The sequence below is a fragment of the Corvus hawaiiensis genome, chromosome 14 (assembly GCF_020740725.1).
Source record: "Corvus hawaiiensis isolate bCorHaw1 chromosome 14, bCorHaw1.pri.cur, whole genome shotgun sequence".
Lineage (NCBI taxonomy): Eukaryota > Metazoa > Chordata > Aves > Passeriformes > Corvidae > Corvus > Corvus hawaiiensis.
Window position 1 is genome coordinate 5,903,994 of NC_063226.1, and position 23,196 is coordinate 5,927,189.

Sequence of the window (23,196 nt, forward strand, 5' to 3'; positions counted from 1 at the left end):
GTGCCATGCCCTGGGTGCCAGGGATGCTCCTCTGACCTGGTGAGCTGCAAGTGAGGCGCAGATGATGTCTGTGTGTCTGCCCTGCTGCTACAGCTGGCACCGAGCTCCGGAGCCTGTGCCAAGGGCACTGGGGGTGCGTGGGCTCTGGCTCCGCCTGCCTGCTCCCAGCCCGGCCTGTGGATCTGCTGGGCTCCTGCAGCCAAAGGCCTGGTGCTGGTTCCAGCTCTGTGGCTTCTTGCTAAGACTTGCATGGAGCCACGGAGCAGGTTGGTCTTGTGTGTTTGATCTTCCTTCCGTGGAGCCTGCAGCTCCTGCTGGAGCAGCTGGCTGGGGGAGAAGGTATCTCGGCCCCCGTCCTATCTCCAGGGTGGGCTGGGGCAGGGATGGGCTGTGTCCGACAGCGGAAGGGGAAGCGTGGCCGTGCAGCCTTGGCAAAGCGCTCGCTTCGCGCTTTGCCGTGCCCAGATTACATTAGGGAGTTGCAGCAGAGATAACTCTGCAGGAAAATCCATTCCCACCTTATCTCCCATCAGGAACGCGTTTAGTTGCCTACATCAAAGTAGATGATCTGCTGCTTCACTCCTTGCTGCCCTAATCCTCTCCTTCACGCTGAAAAAACCTAATCAGAGCCTTGCCCCACCATAACGAGATCCGAATGTTAATTATCAGCATCTTGTCTTCCTTGCCTTCCCAATGCCCTGCCTTCCAGCCCCGAATAGCTTTCCTCCCTCCTTGCTCCTCTCCATCCGGTCCTCCCACGCTCCTGGGCACGCTGTTGAGCCTGGCTCTGTAGAAGTTGTCCTGCAGGATGCTTCCTTCCCTTCCATTTAAGGACAGGAATTCCTCAGGGAGCCAGGGTGTGGACGGGATCCCTCCGTGCGCCCCATTGTCAGGACTTCTCCCTATGCCTAATTATTGCCTGTCCCTGCAGGAAGCTCCTTGCCTGGCCGTCGGGCAGAGCCGTGGCGTCTCCCAGCCCTTTGTGGGAAGACTCATTCCCGGTTGGATGCCAGGCTTGGGGCCGGGAAGGGTGCCTGCCCTCATCATGGCTGGCGAGCGGGTCTGACCCAAGCCAGCCCTCGTTTTGTCAGCAGGAGCCTGTGCCGGGTCCATGCACAGGCTGGGATGGTGAGGGAAGAGGAAAACTTGATTTCGGTGTCAAAACCCATCTTACAGAGGGGGAGCAGAAGAGCTGAAGCACAAAGTAAATGGTGTCAGAGTGGGGTGGGCCGGGCTGGTGTGGCCTCTGCTCCAGCATGTGGTAACCTCTTACCCTCCTCTCTTCCAGGTTCATGACTGGGAAGGGGCTGGTCATCTACCCGGAGATTGGGGATAAACTGGACATTATCTGCCCCAAGGCGGAGCCGTCCAAGCCTTACGAGTACTACAAGCTGTACCTGGTGAGGAAGGAGCAGGCGGATGCCTGCAGCACCGTCATGGACCCCAACGTGCTGGTGACGTGCAACCGGCCTGAGCAGGAGATCCGCTTCACCATCAAGTTCCAGGAGTTCAGCCCCAACTACATGGGCCTGGAATTCAAGCGGCAGCAGGATTACTTCATCACATGTGAGTCGCCCTCCTCTTCCTTGCTGCCAGCCCTGGCTCGGGAGGGCTTGGGTGCCTGGAGAGTGTCACCAGGCGCTTGTGTGTGACTTGGCCGGTGCAGAGAGCTGACACGGACGGAAAATATGTCCCGCTGGATGGGAGCAGGGGGAGGAATGTGTCACTGGCCGAGTGGGTCAACAGTCCCTATCTGGCTGCTGTGCTGTGTCCCCTGCCCTGCTCGTGGCTGGGAGCAGGAGCACATCCCCATCTGCGGTCGGCCCTGCAGTGCTGTCATGCCTGGAGCCTATTTTTTGCTGCCATCTTTGCTGGAGGTGTTGCAGGGCTTTGCTTTGGGGCTGGGGAGAGAGAGGAATGGTATCCAAGGAGATGCTTGTCCTTATTCCTGGGTGTTGCCTCCCAGAGCAGCCCCAGCAGTGGCAAGTGCTGGTGGTGTCCAGTGTGTGATGTGATGGAAGTGGCTGAAAAATTCTGCACACTGGCCTGTTCTGTTTGTGTCTTGATGCACCATGGCGTTTTCTGGAGGGGAGAGAGAAGGAGGATAGAACTTTCTTGGAGCCTTTCTTGGCAGTCTGTGCGTGCAGGGGATCACTGCACAGAGATGTATCCGCTTGTGCCTGCTCCGGTGTGGATGGTGGGGGACCTGGGGAGCTCGGCCGTGTCTGGGTAGTGCTGCCAGCTCTCTCTTTGTCCCCTCCCCTCCTCCTCAGCCTGGCTGTCCCTGCCTGGCTCAGTGCACTGCAAAGGGCACAGCGGCTGCAGTGGCTCAGCTCCCCTCGCTGTGTGCCGCGGGCTCTGCGGCGAGCGGCCGGCGCAGGGGTCACCGCCCGCATGGGAGCGAGCGCCCGGCCGTGGGAGCGGTGTGTTCCCGGCTGGAAACAGGGTATTTTTAGCCTGGAATCTTTGGGAGGGGGCGGCGAGACCGTGGTGGGCAGTTAGGGGCGGGGGGGGGCTGTGCTGTAGCGTGATGCCATGGTGAGGCTGCGGGTCTGGATGTCCCCAGCGAGCCTGGCTGGGGCTGTTGGAATCTTGCTGCAGAATAATTTGGAATAAACCTGATGCAGAGGAAGCAGCTGGGCCTGGCTCTGGCAGGTCAGCCTTGAGCCCTTATTACTTCTGTTATGGCAAATTTTGCTGAGTGCTTCCCGATGCACAGCTGAGCTGGGTGGTGGCAGGGACTCATGGGGGGCTCTGTTCCCTGTATGGCCGTGGAGATGCCAAAGTGGCTCCTGGATGGTCAACCAAGAAAGTTTCCCTAACAGGAGGGGTGGCAGGAGGGACAACATGGCGCCACAACCCACGGAGCTGGCTCGGCTCGGCGCGGTGCTGGCAGCAACCACGGGCTCTGCAGGACTGAGTCACTGTGGCAGGGCCGGGCTCTTCCAGAACAATGGTCACTGTCACTGTCCAGACATGGGGATGTCTGTCCTGTGTCACTTGAGGGGCACCAGCTTTGAAGCCATCATGGGGGCAGGACACCCTGGTTCCAGCCCAGATGTCCCAGATGGGCTGGGGATCCCAAAAGCCCTGGCACAACTCCCATGTAGGCTCCTATCTCCCTTACCACAGGCGGCACCAGCCTGGTGGCTCTGGGACCCCAAAGTTCAGCCCTTCTGCTGTCCTTCAGCTGATGCAAAGCTTGATTGAATACAAGCTTTGCCTGCAGTGGGCAGAAATTGGGAAGAGAGGCCAAAGTGCCAGGCTTGGGTCAGGCAAACATCTTGAAGCACTCGATCAGTGGCTCCTCTGTGTTTGGGGGTCAAGTTCAAGCACTAATGTGGTCATCAAACTAATGAGGGCTGAAACTGGAGTCCTCCGAGCTACAGCCCATGGGACTCTCAGGCTGCAAAGAGCCCTCAAAGACAAATAGGTTCCCCAAAATGAGCTCAGGAGGTGAACAAAGCACTGAGAAGAAGAGATATGGGATCCCTCTTATGGTAACCAAGTCCAGCAGGAAGGTGGAGGCAGAAGGATTTACCAGCCCCTGAATTACCCAAATTTTAAGGAGCTGTTTTGCATTTCACACGAAAACTTAAGTGAAAATCAACCTCCCGGAGCTTTGGGAGGCGCTTTCACAAGCGGCCGCCGGTGCATTGCCGACTCCAAACGCGGCTCCCGCGGGGCCCCCGCGGCTTTGAGCCGGTGCCAGCTCCCCTCCAAGGCTGCCAGCACACCTGGGTCACTGCAGGTGACCGGCTCCAGCTCGCTGCAGATCTGACGGGACACGCAGCCGGGATTTTGCAAAGCCGGCATAGCCCAGCTTGGGAAATCCTGGCTGTGCGTCCCGTCGGATGTTGGGCTGAGCCTTTTAAGCTCATTTTTTAATATAAAATCCTATTTATCCTCTTGTTCCCAGTTTCAGGCTATATAGGGATGCAGCAAGCGGGATGCTTGGAGCATCCTGAGCATCCCTGTGGGATGCCCCCCCTCTCCTCAGGGGGCCGGCAGTGCCCTCTGCCCCTGCCATGGACCGTTTCTGACTTTAATTTCTCTTGACTCCTCCATGCTTTGATGCGAAACCCCTTGGAGCTGGGAGCTGCCAGCCGAACTTTGGCCCCTGGGTGGGCTGAGGATGCTCCTGTGATCTGGCCGTACCCTCTGCCGAGCAGCCCCAGGAGTTCTTTCTGCCAAGAAATAAAATAGCCAAAAAAAAAAAAGTCAAAAGTCTCCTGAGCGGACCACCCACATGTTGTCTTCTTTTTTTCCCCCCAATTTTTCTCCCCTCCCTTTCCCCAAGCTTTGCCTGGACACACAAAAGGTTTTTTTCTCCCTTTTCATTTCTAAGCCGGGGAAGCGATGCTGGAGCCGAGGGGAACAGGGCGTGTGCCGCTCATCCCCCACCTTCCCCAGCGGCTGGAAAACCTCCCCACTGGAGCCGGGGGGCTTCCCGGGGTCCCTCCTATTCAGGATTGCTCCTTGCCATTGCTTTGGATATGCCAAGCCTTGTTTAGGGACACTTTTATCACGGAGGGACACGGCCCCAGCCCTCAGCTTAGCAATGAAAAGGCTTTTGAAAGCTGCCGTTCCCTGTCCCCGTCCTCTCCGGAGCCTCACACTGACCCCCTCCACACCAGCTCCAGGCTTTCCTTAGAAGCATCTTTGCTCCTGGGGTGGATAAGGAAAGGTGATGCTTATTCCTAAGGCTTTCCGTAAAGAGCAAGATGCAGCTGCTCCTGCCTGCAGGTCTGCACTGGAGACTGAGACTGGGGGGGCACATGGGACTCCAGCAGGATGTGGGGACCATCCCCAGGATCAAGTGCTGAGAGGGTGAAGGAGCTGGGAATTTGGGAATTGTGTGTTTTTTATATCATGATGTGCTGTGGTTTCTTCCATCTCTGGTCTCCTGGGTGTTTCCCTGCTTGCCTTTGGTGCCTTGGTGGGATTCCCTGTCCCCAGTGTCCTGTCCCCTCCCTACAACATACATCCCACTGGAATAGCCTCCCCCCTGCCTGGTGCCTGCACTCGCAGGACGTCGTGGGCAGCTCCAGCCCCGCCACAGCTTATCCAGCCCTGCAGGTTCAGCTCCCTCCACCTCCCCTCCTAATTCACTGCAGCTCCTAATTGCATTTGCTGCTCCTCTTTGAACTTGCTCCAGTTTTACTATCTCTGGTAATGAGGTGCCTGGATAGAGATCCATTAATTCCTGTGTCCTGGCAGCAGGGTGACGTGAGGAGGAGCTCCTGGAGTGGCTCCCTGCTATCCCAGAGCTCTGGATCAGGGAATCAAAGAGTGGTTTGGGTTGGAAGGAACTGCTAAAAGTCACCTAGTCCATCCCTGGAATGCCCCATCCCTGAAAGAGTTCAAGGCCAGGCTGGATGGGGCTTGGAGCAACCTGCTTTAGTGGAAGGTGTCCCTGCCCATGGCAGGGGATGAACTGGATGGACTCCCATAGTTCCCAGTCCCTTCTGCACTTGGTTTTGGGGCTGGTGGTGGTCCTGGCAGCCCTTTCTGTGTTCAGTGGGGTGTGGAGACCCCAGGCAAACCTTGCTCAGCCTTGGGGTGTGCTCCAGGCAGCTGTTTGCAGAGGTGGTGGTGGTTCCGAGGTGTTCTTACAGGTGGGATCTCTCACCTGTCCCTCTCCCAAGCCCCAGGGCATGGCCGCAGTGTCCCACATGTCCTGTGAGCCTCTTTAAAGCACAGAGCCCTTGTTTGATGACAATGCTGAAGGAAAAGCAAGGTCCCAATAGATGTTGCCTCATAAATCCGAGGCGTTTGCTGTTTATTGTGAGTCCTTAAGCCCTTCAATCCATTTTTGATGTAATAACGTCCGTAATCCAATCCAACGCTTTTTGGCAGCGGGATGCAGCGAGAGCGGATCTATTACCCTGAGTGTTGTGTTAAAGCCCTTGTCTTGCATTTCTGTTTTTAGATGCAATTAGTCTTAACCTGGCAAGAGTTATTTGTTGTAAACCATGGCTGCTGCTGCTGCGACGCAGCTTCGTCCCTGGGCCGCACTCTGTCAGCGTTTTCCTGCAGCTCAGCATGGGGAAGGGGGTCACCTATACCCTGCCAGCTGCCAGGATCATCCTTCCTCCTTGGAAGCTTTTTTAGGACACGTTGCCATACTCGCTTTTCTGGCTGCGCTCCTCCAGCTTCCGTTGGTTTGGGAAGCCTTCAGCCCCTGCCAGCGTGTGTGTGCGGAGCTGCTCACGCTCCTTCCTGCATTCCTTGGGATTTGATAATTCCCTCCCTGGTTCCTGGGGCTGGGGGCTGTGCCGGGGGTGGGGGGTGGGGGGGCTGCTTTGTCAGCCTGCCAGCTCTTTGCTGATGCCATTTGAATGTGGCCACTTTCATGTGCTCCTCATCCTCCTTCCCACAACTTGTTTGGTGGAGGGGAGTTGAAAGCCCAAGGGCCGTTTGATGCCATGGATGGGAGCTGTGAACTTCTGCTGATAAAACCCAATTAAGTGGCTTCCTCATTCTTCCCCCAAACGGGCCTGGCTTGTGACACACCCAGGCCAAGCAGAGCCGGCCTGGTGGCATCCATCTGGTTTTGGGGCTTTGCTGCTCCATCCCCATCCCGCTGGGAGCTGCTGGCACAGGGTGGTGATGCCGCGTGGGAGCCGGCGGCCGGACACAAATGGCTCTAACGGTGTCCTGCTCCCGACTTCAAAGCCCGGGCCCTGGCCACGTCAAACCCAAATAATGGCCCTTAGACGACACGCAGTTCCTTGTCTTGCAGGCTTGTCTGAAGAGCGTGACCACAGTAAATGTGATTTTGTTGAGCCCTGTCCCTTAAGCCTCTGCCTCTTTTCTCTTCTCCTCCTCCCTCCTGACCTTTTCGGCTCAGCACTGTCCCTGGACAGCCCCTGGCAGCTGATCTCATGGCTCAGCCTTTCATGGCCCTAATAGGGATGAAAAGCCCCCTCAGAAAGGGCCGGTGTCCTGCGCCCAGCCGGGAGGTAAATACCCCATGCTTTGATCTGCTCTGGGGCCAGGGGGGCCCTGCCTGCCACAAACCCCTGCCCAGGGGTCCCTGCCTGCTATAACCACCCACCCAGCATTTCCATGCCCGCTCAGCTCCCTGGCTGCTGGGCAGCCCAGCCCTGCCCGCGGCCCTGGCACAGCCAAAGGCTCTGGAGCCGGGCACTGGTTGCTGTCTGCCCGGGAAATTCGGCTGGCTGCGTCCCAGGATGCTCTTCCCCAGGAGAAATGATTTCCAAGAGCATCTCTAGCATTGTCACGACCCATTAGGAGAAAAAAAACGTGTTTAACTCCTCAGTGCTCCTGAACACTGAGGTGACAGCAGAGATGACGTGCAGGAGTGATGGCAGTGAAGAGGTGACATCTTCCCCTGCATCACCTGCCTGATCCTGCTCTGCCCCCCTGTTCCTGGGACACTGGGAATCTGCCTGTCCCCCCCCAAAGAGCTTCCTTGGCAGCTGTGTTGGGGAGCTCACAGCAAAGCAGGTGTTTTGGTGCATCCCCTCTTCCCTTTCCTCATCCTGCTCTTCCAGCCCTTGCTCCTCCTGCTATGTCTGCAGCAAATCCCAGGGCATCTCCTGGAGCTGCAGCTGCATGGACTGTGGTGGACCTGGCTCTTCAGTGATGGTCACCTCCAAGGGCTTCCTCTGGGATACTGGAAGAGATTAAACTTGGCTCCTTTTGGATTAAACGTTGAGTAGGAGACTCTCAAGGCAGAAGGAGCTTTCAGCTTTATGAGGAATTGAAACAAATCCTGGCATACTGGTGTGTCTGGGAAGCTGTGCATGGAGAAGTGCAGGCATATTTCTTCCTTGGCTTATTTTTTTAAATAACTATAACATCAAGACTCTCTCCCTGGGCTTTTCCCCTGGGATCCCTATTGCATTCCACTGCTCCTGTAGTGCTGGGAAGAGGCTTGTCGGCATCACTGCCGCTCCGGACTGGTGCGGAGGGGCCTGTGAGGGTGGATGCTGGGATGTGATGGTGGGTGCTGGGATGTGATGGTGGGTGCTGGGATGTGGTGGTGGGTGCTGGGATGTGATGGTGGGTGCTGGGGTGTGATGGTGGGTGCTGGGATGTGGTGATGGATGCTGGTGATGGTGGGTGCTGTCTATCAGACCAAGAGCTCACTGGGGGCTCCAGGAAGCACTGCCACACTTGGACCCTGAGATGCGCAGGGTGCAGGGAGTCTGGCATTAATGAACTGTGACATGCCTCCCTTTTCCATCCCTAATTTCTAGGGATCTGTGTCTGTCCACCCCTCAGCCAGGCTGGCCCAGGTGGTGTGTGGCACCTTAAGCAGGTCATCTTTCCAGAGAGGATTGGTGTCACCCTCCATATGGAGTCTCTTTGCCCTGGGAGTGATGGTTTTGCTGCTGCTGTGTAATGCCTGAGCTCTTTTATCCCACCCTGACAGTGTGGAGTGGGAGTTACACAGCTCATGGAGAGGGGGCTGTGGGAGCACAGGGATCCAGGGGTGGCTGCAGTGGCTCTAATTTGGGGGTAGGGAGGCCCTTTCCTCCATCCATTACTCACCGAGGAGGCAAATCCTTGTCTGGATAGTCAGGGGTTTATGTGGCATCTGTTGGAAATTTCCAAACCCTGTAACTCAAGGTGTTGCTGGAGACCATTTGGTCCATTCACTGCTGGTCCACCTGGAGCAGAGACCAACTCCTGCCATGCAATCCCCAGGAGCAATGGATCATCTCCTGCTCCAGCTGTTGTGGGGTGCAGCACTGGGAGCCGCAGGTGATCCTGCTCTGAGCCAGCCTCCAGTGGGTGCACGACCACAGTGGGAGCAGTGCCTGGGCTGGCTCCTCTTTGCAGTTCTGGGCCAGGAGTTTCACCGATGTCACCTCCCCACATCCAGAAGTTCCTGGTTCTTATGCAAAGTTTGCCTGTAATTGCACTGGGGTTTCCTCCTGGCTGTCCCACAGCACCTGGAGTTCCTGTCCCTCCCCACTGCCTGGCACCTCCTTGGCTCCCTGAGCTCTCCCAGGCAGCTGGAGCTTCCAGAAGATCTGCACATGAATCAGCCTCTCTGTCCCTGATAACCTGAGGTTTCTCTGAGCCCCTGGGAGTGAGGATGGAGCCCGAGCTCAGGTGGGCAGCTGGTGTTGGCATTGGTCTTGCAGCTGGGGATGGCAGTGTCTGTCCCCATCCTCTTCCCAAAGGATTTCTCAGTCATCTCCCAGATGTTTTGCTACCTAACAGGAGAGATTTACCCTGTTAAAAGGCAATAATTGCTTTCCTCCTCTCCTGCTCCCAGTGGGGCCCACAAATGGCTCTGGCGGAGCATCAGGTGGGGAATTACCTGGCACTTTCATCCGACCTGTCTCCAGTTGCTTGGGGCGACTGCAGAGACTGTACAAATCACCCTCCTCTCCCAATGATGTGCTCTTTGTTTGGAAGGGATGGATAGACCTGAAGACAAAGGGTTTATTTAGGGCTGTGGTCCCCCTGAGCTGGGCAGGGAGCAGGATGGGGACACTGGGAGTCTCCACAGCTCATCCACACGGACATCTCACAGTGTTGATGATAAAGGGCTGGAGTGAGTCACCAAGCCGTGGTCCTGCAGCCAAGATGTGCTTTCCAGCCTGGATGAGGTTCCCTGCAATCAAACAGTGACTCTTAATTACTATACTAATTAGGGTTGGTTATAATTTTCCACCAGAAAGCTGATTTAATGGGAAATTAGCTTTTCACGTAAGCATTACTTGGGTTCAAGTGTCTTTTTCCAGTGGATACTTCAGTGTTTGCCTGTTGTTCTCCCTTTGCCCCAGGAAAGAACGGGAGAGAGTGGAGCTGTAGGTGGTGAGGATGAGTGTGGTGGGTGGTGCCCTCCCTTCTTCCCTCTGTAACTGTGTGAGTGTCCCTCTGTTCTCTATAAGGAATGGGTCTAATTTAACTCTTTAATTTGATTTTGGGGATGCTGACCCTGGCCAGGGAAAGCTGAACCCCATCCCAGCCAAACCCCATGCCATGGTTTTCATTCCTGTTTCCAGCAGTGCATTTGAACTGGGGATTTTCCCACTGCCTTTGCTGGAGCAGGGAGCGTGGGGTGAGATGACCAGATTCCCAGTGCTCCATGGGCTGGCTGCAGCAGCAGGCTCCTCACCTGCCCAGTACAGATGTGGGGAGAGACACAGCAATCCCAGCTGGCCTCATGGCATGGGCATGGGCCTGGCCTTGCCCTGATGCCAGGGAGGAGAGCAGAGAGGGCCCTCCCGGGGTCAGTGGTGCAGGCAGAGCAGCCTCCATGGCTCTTCTCTTTCCATGCTGGACGATGTGGCTGGAGCAGCTCTGGAGCAGCTCTGGAGCTGGCAGGAGTGGCTGTGAAACCCAAGCCTTGTACCTCCTGCACCGTGTGGGGATGGGACAGGGCCGGGCTGGCTCGCACAGGCGTTTCAGGGGCTGCAGGGCCCCTTCCCGGTGCAGCTGCCTCGGGAAGGCTGGGAGAAGGCTGGAAGAAGGCTGCCGGCCCCGCTGGCAGTGTGACAGCGTGGGGTGGGCTCCCCCCGCACAGCCCCTGCCCCGGCGCTGGCAGCAGCCCCAGCCAGTGTGCTGGAGCTCAGGGAAAGGGCTGGGGGATGTGTGCGGGGTGGGGGGCTCATGTCCCCACAGCTAGGAAGTGACACCGATATCAATATTAATAATACCGATAATGGGATGCCCTGAGCAGGAGCTGCGTGGCCCTGCTGGCCGGGAGGAGCAGGAGGAGGAGGAGCAGGGGCTGTAAGCAAGCTGTGCTCCCTGGAGGCCCCAGGGAGCTGGTGTGCAGTGGAGCAGGCGGGTGCCTCCAGTCGGTGACCTGGAAGTGGCTTCGTGTCCCTTGGGGTGCCAGCCCTGGTTGGGATGGGGGAAGGAGCTCAGTGCCCGTGGTGGGTTGGGCTCCAGGGCAGCACCTCTGTGTCGGTACTGAGGGAGTGTAAAACAGCTTGAAAGACCTGGAGAGGGGAGGTGGCAGGAGCTGGGATTTTATTTGGAGTGCAGTCTGCTTGTGGATTCCTGCAGGGATCTCTGGCAGTGTCTGAGCATGTCGGAGATGTGGGAGGCACATCTCCAGGGTGACCTGCAGGGGCTTCACCTGTGCCAGGAGGGCCTTTCAGCCCAGGGTTGTCCAGGCTGGGCTGAGGCTGCTCTGCACCAGCTGCCCCTTGCCAGGATCAGTCCCTTGGCTCCAGCGGGATTGGGATCAGGCTGTGGGGCACCGGTGGGATGCTGCCACCTCTCCTAAAGTGATGGAAACACGAACCTGGTGCAGGTCTGGGGCAAGGGGGGTGGTGGGGACGGCGGCCGGGCTGCGGCCACGCCGTGCCTGGCTGGGGCTGGAGCAGGGCTGTGTTGCACAGATGGAAGAGTGATTAAGAGCAATAAAAGGAAAGAGACTTGGATTCGCTACAGTCTCAGCACATTAATTGTGCTTTGGGGCCCAAATCATAACGCAGCCCTGCTAGAGGGAATCCAGCAGAGAAACCAAACATCTCGCTCTGGCCAAGGCTGACCATTTAAGAGACCCTTGCCTTCATCTCTTGCCAGGTATTACTTCCAGCGTCTCCCATCTGCCAAAACCCGAGTTCTCCTTTGAAATATTTTTAGGGGAGGGAGAAAAGCTCTGGTGACACCGAGTGCTGGCGGTGGGGAGGCAGCAGGGAGAGCACATGGCATTGCTGGCTTGGAGACGGGACCATGGGGTTGTTGGGTGTCTCAGCCATCTGTTCCAGCTCCGTGGTGTGTGTCACTGGGCTGGATGGGCGTGTGGGATTCCAGGAGTGGAGGTCCTGCCTGGCTTCCATGGTGGCTGAGCATCTCCTCTAAATTGACAAGCAATTACATGGTTAATGGTATCACTGTTAAATCCTCATCACTCAGCAGCCCGAGGCTTAATGCTCCATTAGGGCAGAGGCATCTGATGGCTCTCCGGGCTGGGAGTGGCCTTTGGAAATCGGCCTTTGGAAGTCGCTGGCCAGAGGTTATTTTTGCTCTCCCAGTCCTACAGCCAACCTGTGAATCCATCTAAAATGGAATAGGGCAGGAAAATGCTCCTGTACGCTCAGTGTTGCTGGGGCTGGCTGGGTTGAGCCTTGCTGGTGTGGCATGGGGAGGTGAGAGTGCTGTTTGAGACCTGCCATTTCCTATTCCCTGGGTATTCCCAGCTCCCTGCCTGGCTTCCTTCGTCGTGTCACAGCCGTGCCTCCTGCTGCTGCCCTGCAGCCGCCTCTCTCCAGCTTGGGGCTCTCCCAGCTCTCCTGCAGCCGCTGCCTTGCCTGTGGATTTAACATTTTCCTCTGGGTTGCTGACTCTGGATTCCATTGGCAGCTGAGGATTGGTGGTGTCACCACGGCTCACCCTAAGCATGGCGGTGAGTGGCACAGGCACCTGGGGAATCCATTAAGTGCCACCTGGATCCCAGTCTGGATCCACTGGAGCTGGGCTGAGCTGAGCCTGGAGCATTCTGCTGGGGCTTCTTCCACTGGGAAAGCAGGAAACAGAGCAGGAGGAGCAGCTCTTCATCGCTGAGCTTCACAGGGAATTGTGCTGGAGAAGCCTTTCCTGATGGATCAGGGACCTGCTGCTCTCACATCACCCTGTCCTATGTGTTCACGTCAAACTCTCTGGACTCTGCACCATTGGATGGATTTGGGGATTTAGGATTTTGACTTTTGGAAGCCCAACCAGCTGCATGAAGCATCCAGCTTCTCTCCGGCCCGTTGTGGATTTACATGGAATGTGGCAGCTCATGTCCTTGTTTCCAGAGGCCATTCCAAGACCATCACTATGGGTTTTACAAATGTTTTCCCCTTTTTCTGTTCCCTCAAGCAACTGCTTCATTTTTCCACGTGGTTCCCTCTCCAAGCTACTTTCTCCCTCATCATTTCCATGGGCAGAACAAGAAGAAACTTCATGTCCAAGTGTGGGGTGGGAAGAAGGATGCTCAGCTGTGTCCCTTCGTCCATCCCTGCGGCTCCAGCTGCTCCCTGTGTCCTCTTTGGACGTTTAATATTTTTGTTATACGTGGATGGTACATCTCATAGTTATTTGCAGGAACTGCTGCCTTAATGGGATCTTCTGGTTCCCCCCGCAGTGAACTTTGCTTGCTTGTTGCCTCATTTTGATATAATTAGTTAATTATTTATAAATCAGACCTTGTGAGGCCTCACAGGGACTGGTTTTTACAGACTGCTCCCTTCTCCCTCGATGGATGAGTCTCTTTGAGATGGAACAACCAATGGCATGGAGTGGGGAAGCTGGGAAACTGTTCAAGGAGCTGCTTCAGGGCCGTGAGCTGGGATGTATCTGCTGATTTCACCCCCAAACCGGTGCCTCTGGCCTGGGAGAACTGGGCTGCCGAGCTTTCTGCTGGAGTTCACTTCAGATGTGTTTTTATGGGGAGTCTGAGCTCAGGTCCATCCTGTTTGGATTCCAGAGAACTTGTGCAGGCTGTCGGGGGCGTTTCTCCGCATTCCCAGGTGTTTGCGTGAGGCTTGGTGCTGACAGTGCTGCTGTCGGAAGGGCCGCCAGCAGATCCCAGCTGGATGCACCATCCCAGCTGCATGCACGGCTCCATCCCGGGAGCTGCTGGCAGGGGGGACCTGCTGCGGGAGAGATGATAACTCAGCAAATGGCCCAGGGACTTCCTGATCAGGAAAACGTTTGCTGGGGTTTCAGGCAAGAGCCTTGATTGCACAGAGGTGTTTGGAAAGAGCTGATGGACTTGGAGCCTGCTTCCCGGCAGGATCTGGGGGTGCTTTCCAGAGTATCCCAGTGTGGCGGCTCATGGAGGCACCCAGCCTCCTGCTGTGGGCAGGGGAATGTGGAAAGACGTCCTTGCTCTGTAGTCCAGCCTCTTCCTGTCCCCTCACCAACACCCAGCAGGGTCCAATGGATTCATCCCAAATTTCCATCAGTCACCTGCCCTCCCAGACCTGCGTTTTTGCGGGATGGAGGCCAGAATAGGGCTGCACAGGGAACCTGAAACCCTGGGGCTGAGCTTTGGCCTTGAGGCTCAGGGAGGTGTTGGCTGTGCTGTGTTGGCCAAGTCCTGCCTTGTGTCTGGAAAATTATCCCTGGACTCTGTGATTCTCCATCGCATCGCCTTCCCCAAGCTGTTGCCGAGCTCCTCCCAGGTTTCACTGCTTCCCTGGGTGAATTGTTCCCTGTGGTTGGATTTGGTGGAGCACTGGGATGATTTGTGTTTGCCACGATGGAGGGAGGTGCTGGGGTAGGAACCATCCTGGTCCCTGGGCAGATCTGGCTCTGTGCCAGGCACAGCGGCCACATCCAGGGCGCTTGTGGGATCAGAAATGAGTTTTTTCAGTCTGTTTAGCAGAATGTGCCATTTAGGTGCTTAATCCTGCAATCCTCTCATTTGGGTTTGTTCTCTCTTGTGTCCCCCCTGCCCTGAGCCCCGCAGAGGGCCAGAGGGTGGGGGACCTTCCCTGTGCTCCCGTGGGATCCAAGGGCTGAAAACTCCGTGCCGGCTCCATCGAAAAGTTAATGCGAATTTAAGTGACTTCTGCCCTGCAATTAGAGCCCCCAGAGCCCACTGGGGCTCTGAGTTTACATTCTTCACCGAGGCACAGGGTGTAATTAGAGATGTATAATTTAAACTGTGCATATGCAAGTGTTCCCATTCTGCACCAGGAGCAAAGGAAATTATCCAGGAATTAAAGGGGGAGGAGGGTGCAGGCATGGAGAATGGCTCACTTGTGTGGATGTGGCAGTGAGAGGAAGCTGCAGGGATCATGTCCTCACTGCTGCAGGCAGCTTTGGAAGGGGCAGGAGCCGGGAATTCAGTGGGCTCCGGGTTGGGGCACGAAGATGTGGCTGTAATGGGGGATCAGGAGTGAATCCCTTGGGTAGGAGGTGCCAGGGGATAGCTGGGACCTGCCTGGCAGTGCCAGGGGGCGATGAGGACCTGCCTGGGGACAGGTGGGGACCTGCCTGGCAGTGCCAGGGGACAGTGGAGACCTGCACAGTAATGCCAGGGAACAGCAAGGAGCTGCCCAGCAGTGCCCTTCCAGCTCCTAGGAACCTGTCTAACATGCCCTCTCTTTTCTTGCAGCCACTTCCAACGGCACACTGGATGGCTTGGAGAACCGGGAAGGAGGGGTCTGCCAGACACGCTCCATGAAGATTGTCATGAAAGTGGGGCAGGGTGAGTCCTCCCGTTCCCTGGGGTCTCCTGCTGCCTGCTGACACAGGGTCTCTGTCCCTCTGGGGAGTGTGGGAGTTCAACATTCCAGGGAAACTGAGGCCAGGCCAGCTGCTCCTGGGAGCACTCCTGGGTTAGTTCAGCAGAATTTCATTTTTAGAATCTTGCTTCCTGCCTTTTTTCTCTTGCCAACATGGCGCATGTGCGGAGCACTGGGGTTGAAAGGGAGCGATTGTTCCGGTTACCTTGTGGGCTGTATCCCTGCGGGAAGTGACCTCGGCACAGGACCCATGAGCCCTGCGAGTGCCTTAGGGGAGCTGGCACAGGCAGTGCCCTGTAACTTCCCGGGCATCCAAGGGGGGATTGGAGCTGGCCAGGCATCAGGGCTTGGGCTTGGTGGCTCTCAGCTGTGGAGGCCACCGGGCTTTGGGGATTCTGGTGGCAGTGGGACACCAAGGATATCACCAATGGGCTCTTCTCCTGGAGCTCCTACTCCCCCCCACCTCTATCCGGAGCTGCTTCCCAGCCCCAGCGATGCCCCGGGCTCATTTCAGCCCCAACTCAGATGCGCAGCTCCCGATTCTGCTTCTCATTATTGTGTTTGCACGTCAGGGCCTATATTTATAATAAACAGGCAAAGCTGTGCTGCAGCCTTGGCCTCCTGCCTGCCCTTCCCTTCCCTTCCTCCCGCTGCCCGAGCAAGAAACCTGTCCCAGCCCACGCACGGGAGCTCTGAAAACAGCAAACCAGGGAATTAGGGTGGGGACCTCCTTCCCACAAGCCCTGGAGCAGCTCAGCCTTGCTCTGTTGCTCTCGGCATCTCCCAGCACTCCTGTGCCCCGTGGGAGTGGCTGGCATTTGGGGGCACTTCTTTAGGGGGGAGCAAGCTGCTGCCTTCCAGGTTGGATTAAGGCTTCTCATCCATCCATCCCCTCCATTTTCCCAGATCCAAACGCGGTGATCCCAGAGCAGCTGACAACGAGTCGGCCGAGCAAAGAGTCAGATGACACCGTGAAAGTCGTCACGCAGAGCCCGCGCAGCAAGGTCCCGGTGGTGGAGGAGCCCGGCAAGCCAGGTGGGTGTTCCAGGGATCCCCAGGAGAAGGATGGGGTTCTACCTGCCGTGGGGCCAATGAAGCCCCTCCAAGCTGAGCTTGTTGCTTGGATCCCAGGGATAGCAGACTCTCCGGATCAGGGATCTGGATGGCTTTGCCGTAAGTGTTGTGCCCATCTCTGCCATCCTGCTGCTGTCCCAAGCCCAGGGTGCAGAGCAGCTCGGGTTTGTTTTCCCAGCTCTTGGCAGAGCTTTGCAGGGAAGTGCTGTTTCAGCACTCTTCCTCCTCCTCCTCCTCCTCTTCCCATGTGTTCCTCACAATACATCTGGGAGGGCTTGGAGGAGGTGAGGTCCTCAGGTGTGAGAGCCCTTTGAAGGTGGTTTCCTGAGTTCCTGGCCCTTCTGAGAGCAAAGTGGAATCAGATGAAGCCAGGAAGAGTCTCTCTTTTCTTTCTGCCTGGATCGGCCTCTGAGCTCCCTGCGGGAGCTGTGGCTGCCCTGGCCCAGGGGTCAGTAATTGAAGACTGGGGGGCTCTGGATGTCTGTGAAGGGCATCCAGGTCTGTTGTGGGGAGCGAAGGCTCCCCGGGTCTGGAATGGTGTCACCTGGACACGATCAGCACTCTGCTCCATAGGCTGGGAGATGGGAAGGGGAGCAGTGGTGCAGGGTGGGGGACAGAGCATATGGTGCCCCCTCTGTGCATGCCTGAGGCTCCTGCCTGCCCTGCCCAGTCCTTCCCAGGGATGTGTGGGTCTCACTGGGGAGGGAGGGTGGGGAGCAAGTGCCATCCCCTTGGAGGTGGGGGGCTCCCCTCCTTGGGAGCATGGCAGAAGAATGTTGTACTGAGTTTGGGGGGCAGAGAGGAGCTATGGACGACTCATCCCCCTGCTCCACAGGTGTAATCCATGCATGGATAGAGCATGGATCTGGCTACCTCTCTGACTCATGTCCCCTTGCCTTGCAGGCTCCGTCAACCAGGACGGCCAGGAGACCCAAGGTCCCAGCGATGGCTTCCTGAGCTCCAAGGTGGCCGTGTTCGCGGCCATTGGCGCTGGCTGCGTCATCTTCATCCTCATCATCATCTTCCTCGTTGTGCTCCTGATCAAGATCCGCAAGCGGCACCGGAAGCACACGCAGCAGCGAGCCGCAGCCTTGTCCCTCAGCACCTTGGCCAGCCCCAAATGCAGCGGGAACGCGGGCTCGGAGCCCAGCGACATCATCATCCCCTTACGGACTACAGAGAACAACTACTGCCCGCACTACGAGAAGGTGAGCGGGGACTACGGGCACCCCGTCTACATCGTGCAGGAGATGCCCCCGCAGAGCCCAGCCAACATTTACTACAAGGTGTGAGGAGCAGCCTGGGAACGGCCGATGCAGCAGCGCGGGAGCGCCGGGCGCGGGGCTGGCGCCGCAGGGAGGAAGCGAAACGCCCCACCCGGCACGGCGCGGGCAGCGCCGGGAGCGGCGCCGGGGAGCGGAGGGCTCAACGCTCACGTGCTGATTCTCCCCTTTGTATTTAGTTTTGTAGTTCTCAGCTTTTGTAATCCCGAGACTCTGAGGGTGAGCCTTCAGCCTCCTCCTCTTCTTCTGCAGACTGTGGCCGGCCGTGGGGGGCAGGCGCTGTGCCTTTCCGTGCTCGGGACACCGCTGGCAAACCTGGAGACTCCACCTCCCCTTTGTGGTTTAGGATTTCCCCGCGTCACCCCTGCGGCCCTGCGGGAAGTGCCCGCCAGCACCACGGGCTCCCCGAGCCTGGAGCGACGCCGGGGCCTCGGTCCCAGGAGCAGCGAGTGCACAGGGGGATGAGGAGGAGGAGGATGCTTTGCCAAGGTGCCAAGATGCAGACAACTGTGCAGGGAGGAAGCTGGCAAACCCGATTTACTACTACTACTATTATTATTATTATAATTATTTTAATTTTTTTGTAACATTTTTATTTTTGTGAATTCCGGGTGGGACTCCGGCCCGCCGCCTCTGGGCACACGCCATCACCTCCTTCCAGCACGTCATCCCGCCGGCCACGGGGCAGATTCCACTCCCCCCGCTGCCCCTGGAAACTTTTGTGTTCGTAGCTGTTGACTCTTGTTTTAGTCTCTTTATAAAAAGAAAGAAAGAAAAAAAAATTCTATCTCCACCCTGTCTCAAGCGTTCCGTGCGCGAGGGGCCGGACAGCGCTCCTGCCCCACGCGGAGCAGCCGTGGCCTGGCAGCTCTTCCCAACCCCTCTGGAGCATCCCACTGTGGAAAAAAGCCTTTGGCTTTCCATCGGGCTGGGGCTGAGCCTGCTGGAAGCAAAGTAGGGGGTGGCAGGGGGAAGCTGCAGCCCCCTCCTAAGCTGGGCATACTGCAGGTGGTTGTCCTTGGAAAGGAAAACTGGAAAACAAAGGTTCCCGACCTGCAGCTTGTGCTGGGGGTATCAGGAGGAGGCTGGTGCTCAGGGCTGGAAGCCCCCAAAGAGGCTGGAGCACCAGGCTTGGCTTGGTTGGGAGCTGAGCCAAAGGCTTTTCCGCCCTCCTGCTTTACCTGGAGAATCCAATGCCCCTTGGCAGGACCTGCTTTGGGGACCAGCCCCTGCTGTGCCTGTTCCCCACCCTGCTCCTGGTGCAGGAGCATTCCCTGTCTTGCCGCCTCCCGGGGGTCCCACAGCCCGGGCTCCCCTGCCCTTGCCTCGCCCATCTCCTGCCCAAAACTGGAAGGGGTTGAGCCTGTGTGGTGGGATCATTCCCAGCTTCCTCTTGCCAGGAGGAGCTGCCGGCACCGTGGCTGATGCCAGTGAGCCCAGCGGGGCTGGCAGTGCCCTGTCACTGCCTGTCCTCGGGCTGTCCCCCCTTCCTCACTTTCTTTTCCTTCCAGCAGTAGCTGCTTTTGCTCAGGGAGCAGGAGTGGGGCCAGCGGGGCTGTTCCCACCTGGGCTGTTCCCGCCTGTCCCCAGGGCCCCGAATCCCGCGTTAGGAAGTGCCCAAAGAGCGAGGGAGCTGCTCTGCTAAAGTGCCTTGACGAGGAGCGGGCGGGGGCGGGGGCAGAGCAGGGACGGAGGGGATCCATGGCCTGGGAGGATCCGGTGGCTTGGGGGGATCTGGTGGCCCGGCTGCTGTGCTGGGGTTTGGCCCTGAGTGGGATGGGAGCATCCCGTGGTGTCACGTTGTTGGGTTTGTGGTGGTTTAGGGCAGGAATTTGGGGTGGAGTGGAGCAGGATGTCCCAGCTCCCCTCCTGCCCTCAGCATCCCAAGGTGGTTCTGCTTCCAGGGCCCTGAACCGGCTGCTTCCCTCGGGAGAGATGCGCTCCAGCGGGTGCTCCCCCCGCTTCCCCCGTGTAGCACCTTCTGTCCCCCTCTCCTTTGTGGGATCCACTGCCCATCCTGGTCCGGGAGCTGCCCCCACCAGGACCCCCATTCCCCAATAGGGAAATCCCAGAGAATTGTGTCTTAAAAAATCCCCCTTTCCCTCCTCCCTCTGCCAAACCTTGGCCTGTGTTTCCCAAAGTGGGCAGAGCCCTGGCTGGGCAGTGGTGGCAGCAGTGACGGTGACAGTGACAGTGGAATCCCTTGGGAGTAGTGGCTGGAGTGGAGGGGGAAGTGGGGGGACGATGTAGTTTTGGTTTGGTTTTTGTGGAGAAGGGACAGAGTCTGGCCATAGGTTGTACCAAAAGTGATCTGACAGCGCTGGTGGCTTCCCACAGTGGCCATCCCCAGCTGAGGTCTCCATCAGTCCCACTCCTGCTGCTGGGAACAGCTGGAAAACCTTGTAAATATGTGAAGAAAGGGTGAAATCAGAACTCTTGGTTTTTGCTGAGCACCTCGGGCTGCTGGGTCCTGGATCAGAGTGTGTCCCTTGGGTTCTTTTTGTGGAAAGCATTGAAGTTTGATTGATTTTTCCTTTTTTTTTTTTTGGATTTTTTGTTTCTTCCCCCACCCCGTTTTGTTTGTGTAAATACTAGTCTTTTTTGGAAGAAATAATGTAAAGATGTTTTGTATAAACTCCGAATTATTTTCTGGTTGCTTTTTCTTAGAAAAACAAATGAGAACTTAAAAAAAAAAGATGAAAAAAAAAGAAATTTTAACCACAAGAACGGGTGTAAAACATTGTCATAGAGCTCAGCCCGGAGCCCATGGGCTGTGCTGGAGTGTGGGAACTGCCGGGATCGGGACTGGGGACCTGCCCTCGATGTAATGCAGGATCAGATGGGCTCCAAGCAGAGAGTGAGCCAGGAGTCTGGGATTCTATTCCATCCCAGAATCTGTGGCTCATTCCCAGTGAGTCCCAGAGCTCTGAGCTGTGCCCTGGCCACAGGCAAAGACTTGGGGACACATGGTGACCTGAAGGAGCATCAAATTTATCTCCTTTCTTACCTTTAACCAAAAAATCCCTGACCTGGGGATGCAGAACTCAGTGCAACATCCTGAGATCCTGCTCTGCTTTTTCAGGCCTGTGGAGCTGCTCCTGCTGCAGATCTGTTTCCCAACCATCCCTATTTTCAGTTTTCCTGTTTTGGTTGCCAGCTGCCAGCTCACCGTGGCCCCATCTCTGCTTGGTGCCTGGGCTGAGGTGGCTCCTCCTCAGCCGTGCCCACCTCAATGCAGGGGCCCTGCCCAGGAGTGGTGACTTGCCTGGAGCCATCTCTGGTGTCACCTGGCACTTGCTGGGAGCATTGGGGACCCCCAGTTGTCCCAGTTGCTCCCGGGAGCTGGGCTGTGAACCTGCATTATATCGACACAGGGTTCCCGGGGGGTTCTGGAGGTGCCGGAGCAGGGATGGACATCCCTCTCTCCATCCCGGCAGCGCCGCACCCCAGCACGTCCTCACTGCGCTCCCACATTTCAGAGCTGTGCCACCTCCACATCCCACAGCGTCACATCCGCGCCGTCCCCTGTCCCCAGGGGCCCGGCCCTGCCATCAACCAGCCGGGGCTGCCGCTGCCCCACCCCTGTGCCATGGTACTGCTGGAGCAGCCGGCCTGCCGGATTTTCCCTGTCCGCTCTCCACTGCCGTTACCGAGAGGTGGATACGGACCTGGAGCCTGGATGTGGTCCCGGTGCGGGGCACACGGGATGGGGCTTGGGCCGAGCGGGAATGGTTGGGCGCCGTGTGGGGAACTGGGCACGGGGGGAGCGAGGTCCCTCTGTGCCGGCACCTCCTCGGCTGCAGGGGCACATCCTGGCTCCGGCCTCAGCATCCCCGTGCTGGTTGATCCTCCTCGGCTCCCGGTGGGGCTCCGGCGGTGCCGGGATCTCCTCGGCCGCGCTCCCAGTGCCGCAGATTTTCTTTCTTCGTGTCATGTTCCTGGTTTTGATTCCTTTCGCCTTCTCCCAGCTCTCCCGCCCAGTAGCATATCATCGGCATCGGTAACAGCTCTGTGGCAGCTGAACTCCATGGAGCCGTGATGGAACCTGATATATTGTTAAATAAAAGGGTTTTTTTCCTATGGAATCCCGGCTGTCTCCCGTGTGCTTTATTCCTGCCCCAGGCTTGAAACCGCAGTCTGGGCTGAAGAGATCTGGGAAGCGTTGGCTGGGACAGATCCTCACCGGCTGGTCCTGGAGGGACCTGGTGGGTTTGGTTTGGTCAGGAAAAGTTTGGAGATTTTCTGTCCAGTATTTACAGCATGGACTCAGGATTGGATGAACACGGGGTTGGATATGGATGGATATGGTTGGGCACTCCATGGATATCGTTGGACCTGGTGATCTTAAGGGTCTTTTCCAGCCCAAATGGTTCTGTTTCCATGGCTCTGTCCCTGCAGCTGGAGGCTCCTGGAGGCCACTGGATTCCCCTCAGGCTTGAGGAGCTGCTCCTGTGCTCCAGAGCAGGCCCAGCCTGTTGGGAGCTGCTGGTGGCTGGCACAGGACAGGGGTGTCCTATTCCTGGCAGGAATGAGCCCGCTCCAGACAGGCACAGGGAAAAACAGGAAGGGAGTGAAGCCGGCTCCTCCTCACTCTGGAGATGCTTTAGGAGAGGATGGAGTCATGGAAGTTCCTGCCTGGTGCAAACCACACCTGCTCCAGTCAGGTTGTCCTGTCAGGAACTGTGGGTGCTGAATTCTAGTGTGACCACAGGGGTATGTGAGGGAATGGGTCTGGTTTATGGGATCTTAGAGTTAAAGTGGGGCTGAGGCACCAACCAAGAGAGGTTGGAGAAAACTCATCCAACATGGAGGGGTGAGGTGAGCCTTGGGGATGGAGCACTGCAGGAGCTGCTTGGGCACAGCCGGAACCACTGGGACAGTGCCAAGAGCCTGCTGGAGCAAGCAGGGAATGGCAGGATGGGGGTCGGGATGGGGGGCCCTGGGGTGCGCCAGCTGGGCTCAAATGTGGTTTGCTGGTTTGAAAATCCTCCTTCTCTGCGTGCTTTGATCCCAGTGGGAATGAAATGAGGCTTTTAATTCTAAACAGCTTCGCTGGGCCCTGATGCCCGCAGGGATAACTGGAAGTGCCAAACGTGCTGGGACCTGCCAGCAGAGGGAAAAGTGCCTTAACAGGTTCCTGGAACCGCCCCCGGGCCGGGAGCGGGAGGGAGGGAGGGTCCCCCCGGCTCCGGGGCTGCTCCGGGTGGGACCGGCACGGACTGGGGGTGCAGAGCCTGCCAGCCCCACGGGATCACTCCTGGTGCTCCATGTGTGTCCCGGGGCAGCTGCAGAGAGGGTCCCACAGGGCAGGGATGTGCTGCAGCTGCTTTATCCCAGGTACACCGAGTTTGGGGAGTCTCCGTCTCCTCCCGATTGCACCCCTGTGTGAGATCCTGTGGAAGTGCTGGGAAAGGTTTGGTTGGGAGCACCCTTGTCCCTGTCTGTAGTGGGAGGGGACATCAAGCCCTGGTGCCAGTGCCCACGGGGACATGGAGGCTCTGCTCTGCTCCCAGGGGCCGGCTGGCAGTGAGGGATCGGCAGGATCCTACCCAGGAGCCCCTGGATCTGGAAAGTTCATTAAAGCTGCAGAGCTGCTGATGGTTTTGGATGTCCATCAGGACTGGAGGAGTTATTTTAATTATTTCACATAAAGGAGC

General features: G+C 57.4%; 1 protein-coding gene across 1 annotated transcript in view; it reads left to right on the forward strand.

Moving 5' to 3' along the window:
- Positions 1-21,624, forward strand: part of EFNB1 (ephrin B1) — a 48,867-nt gene extending 27,243 nt beyond the window's left edge. Inside the window, exons 2-5 of the mRNA XM_048318842.1 lie at positions 1,289-1,566; positions 15,053-15,145; positions 16,089-16,217; positions 17,160-21,624. Of these exons, the coding sequence (XP_048174799.1) occupies positions 1,289-1,566; positions 15,053-15,145; positions 16,089-16,217; positions 17,160-17,548 (889 nt within the window). The 3' untranslated portion in view covers positions 17,549-21,624. The remainder of the gene's footprint in view (positions 1-1,288; positions 1,567-15,052; positions 15,146-16,088; positions 16,218-17,159) is intronic.
- The last annotated feature ends 1,572 nt before the right edge of the window (positions 21,625-23,196 follow it).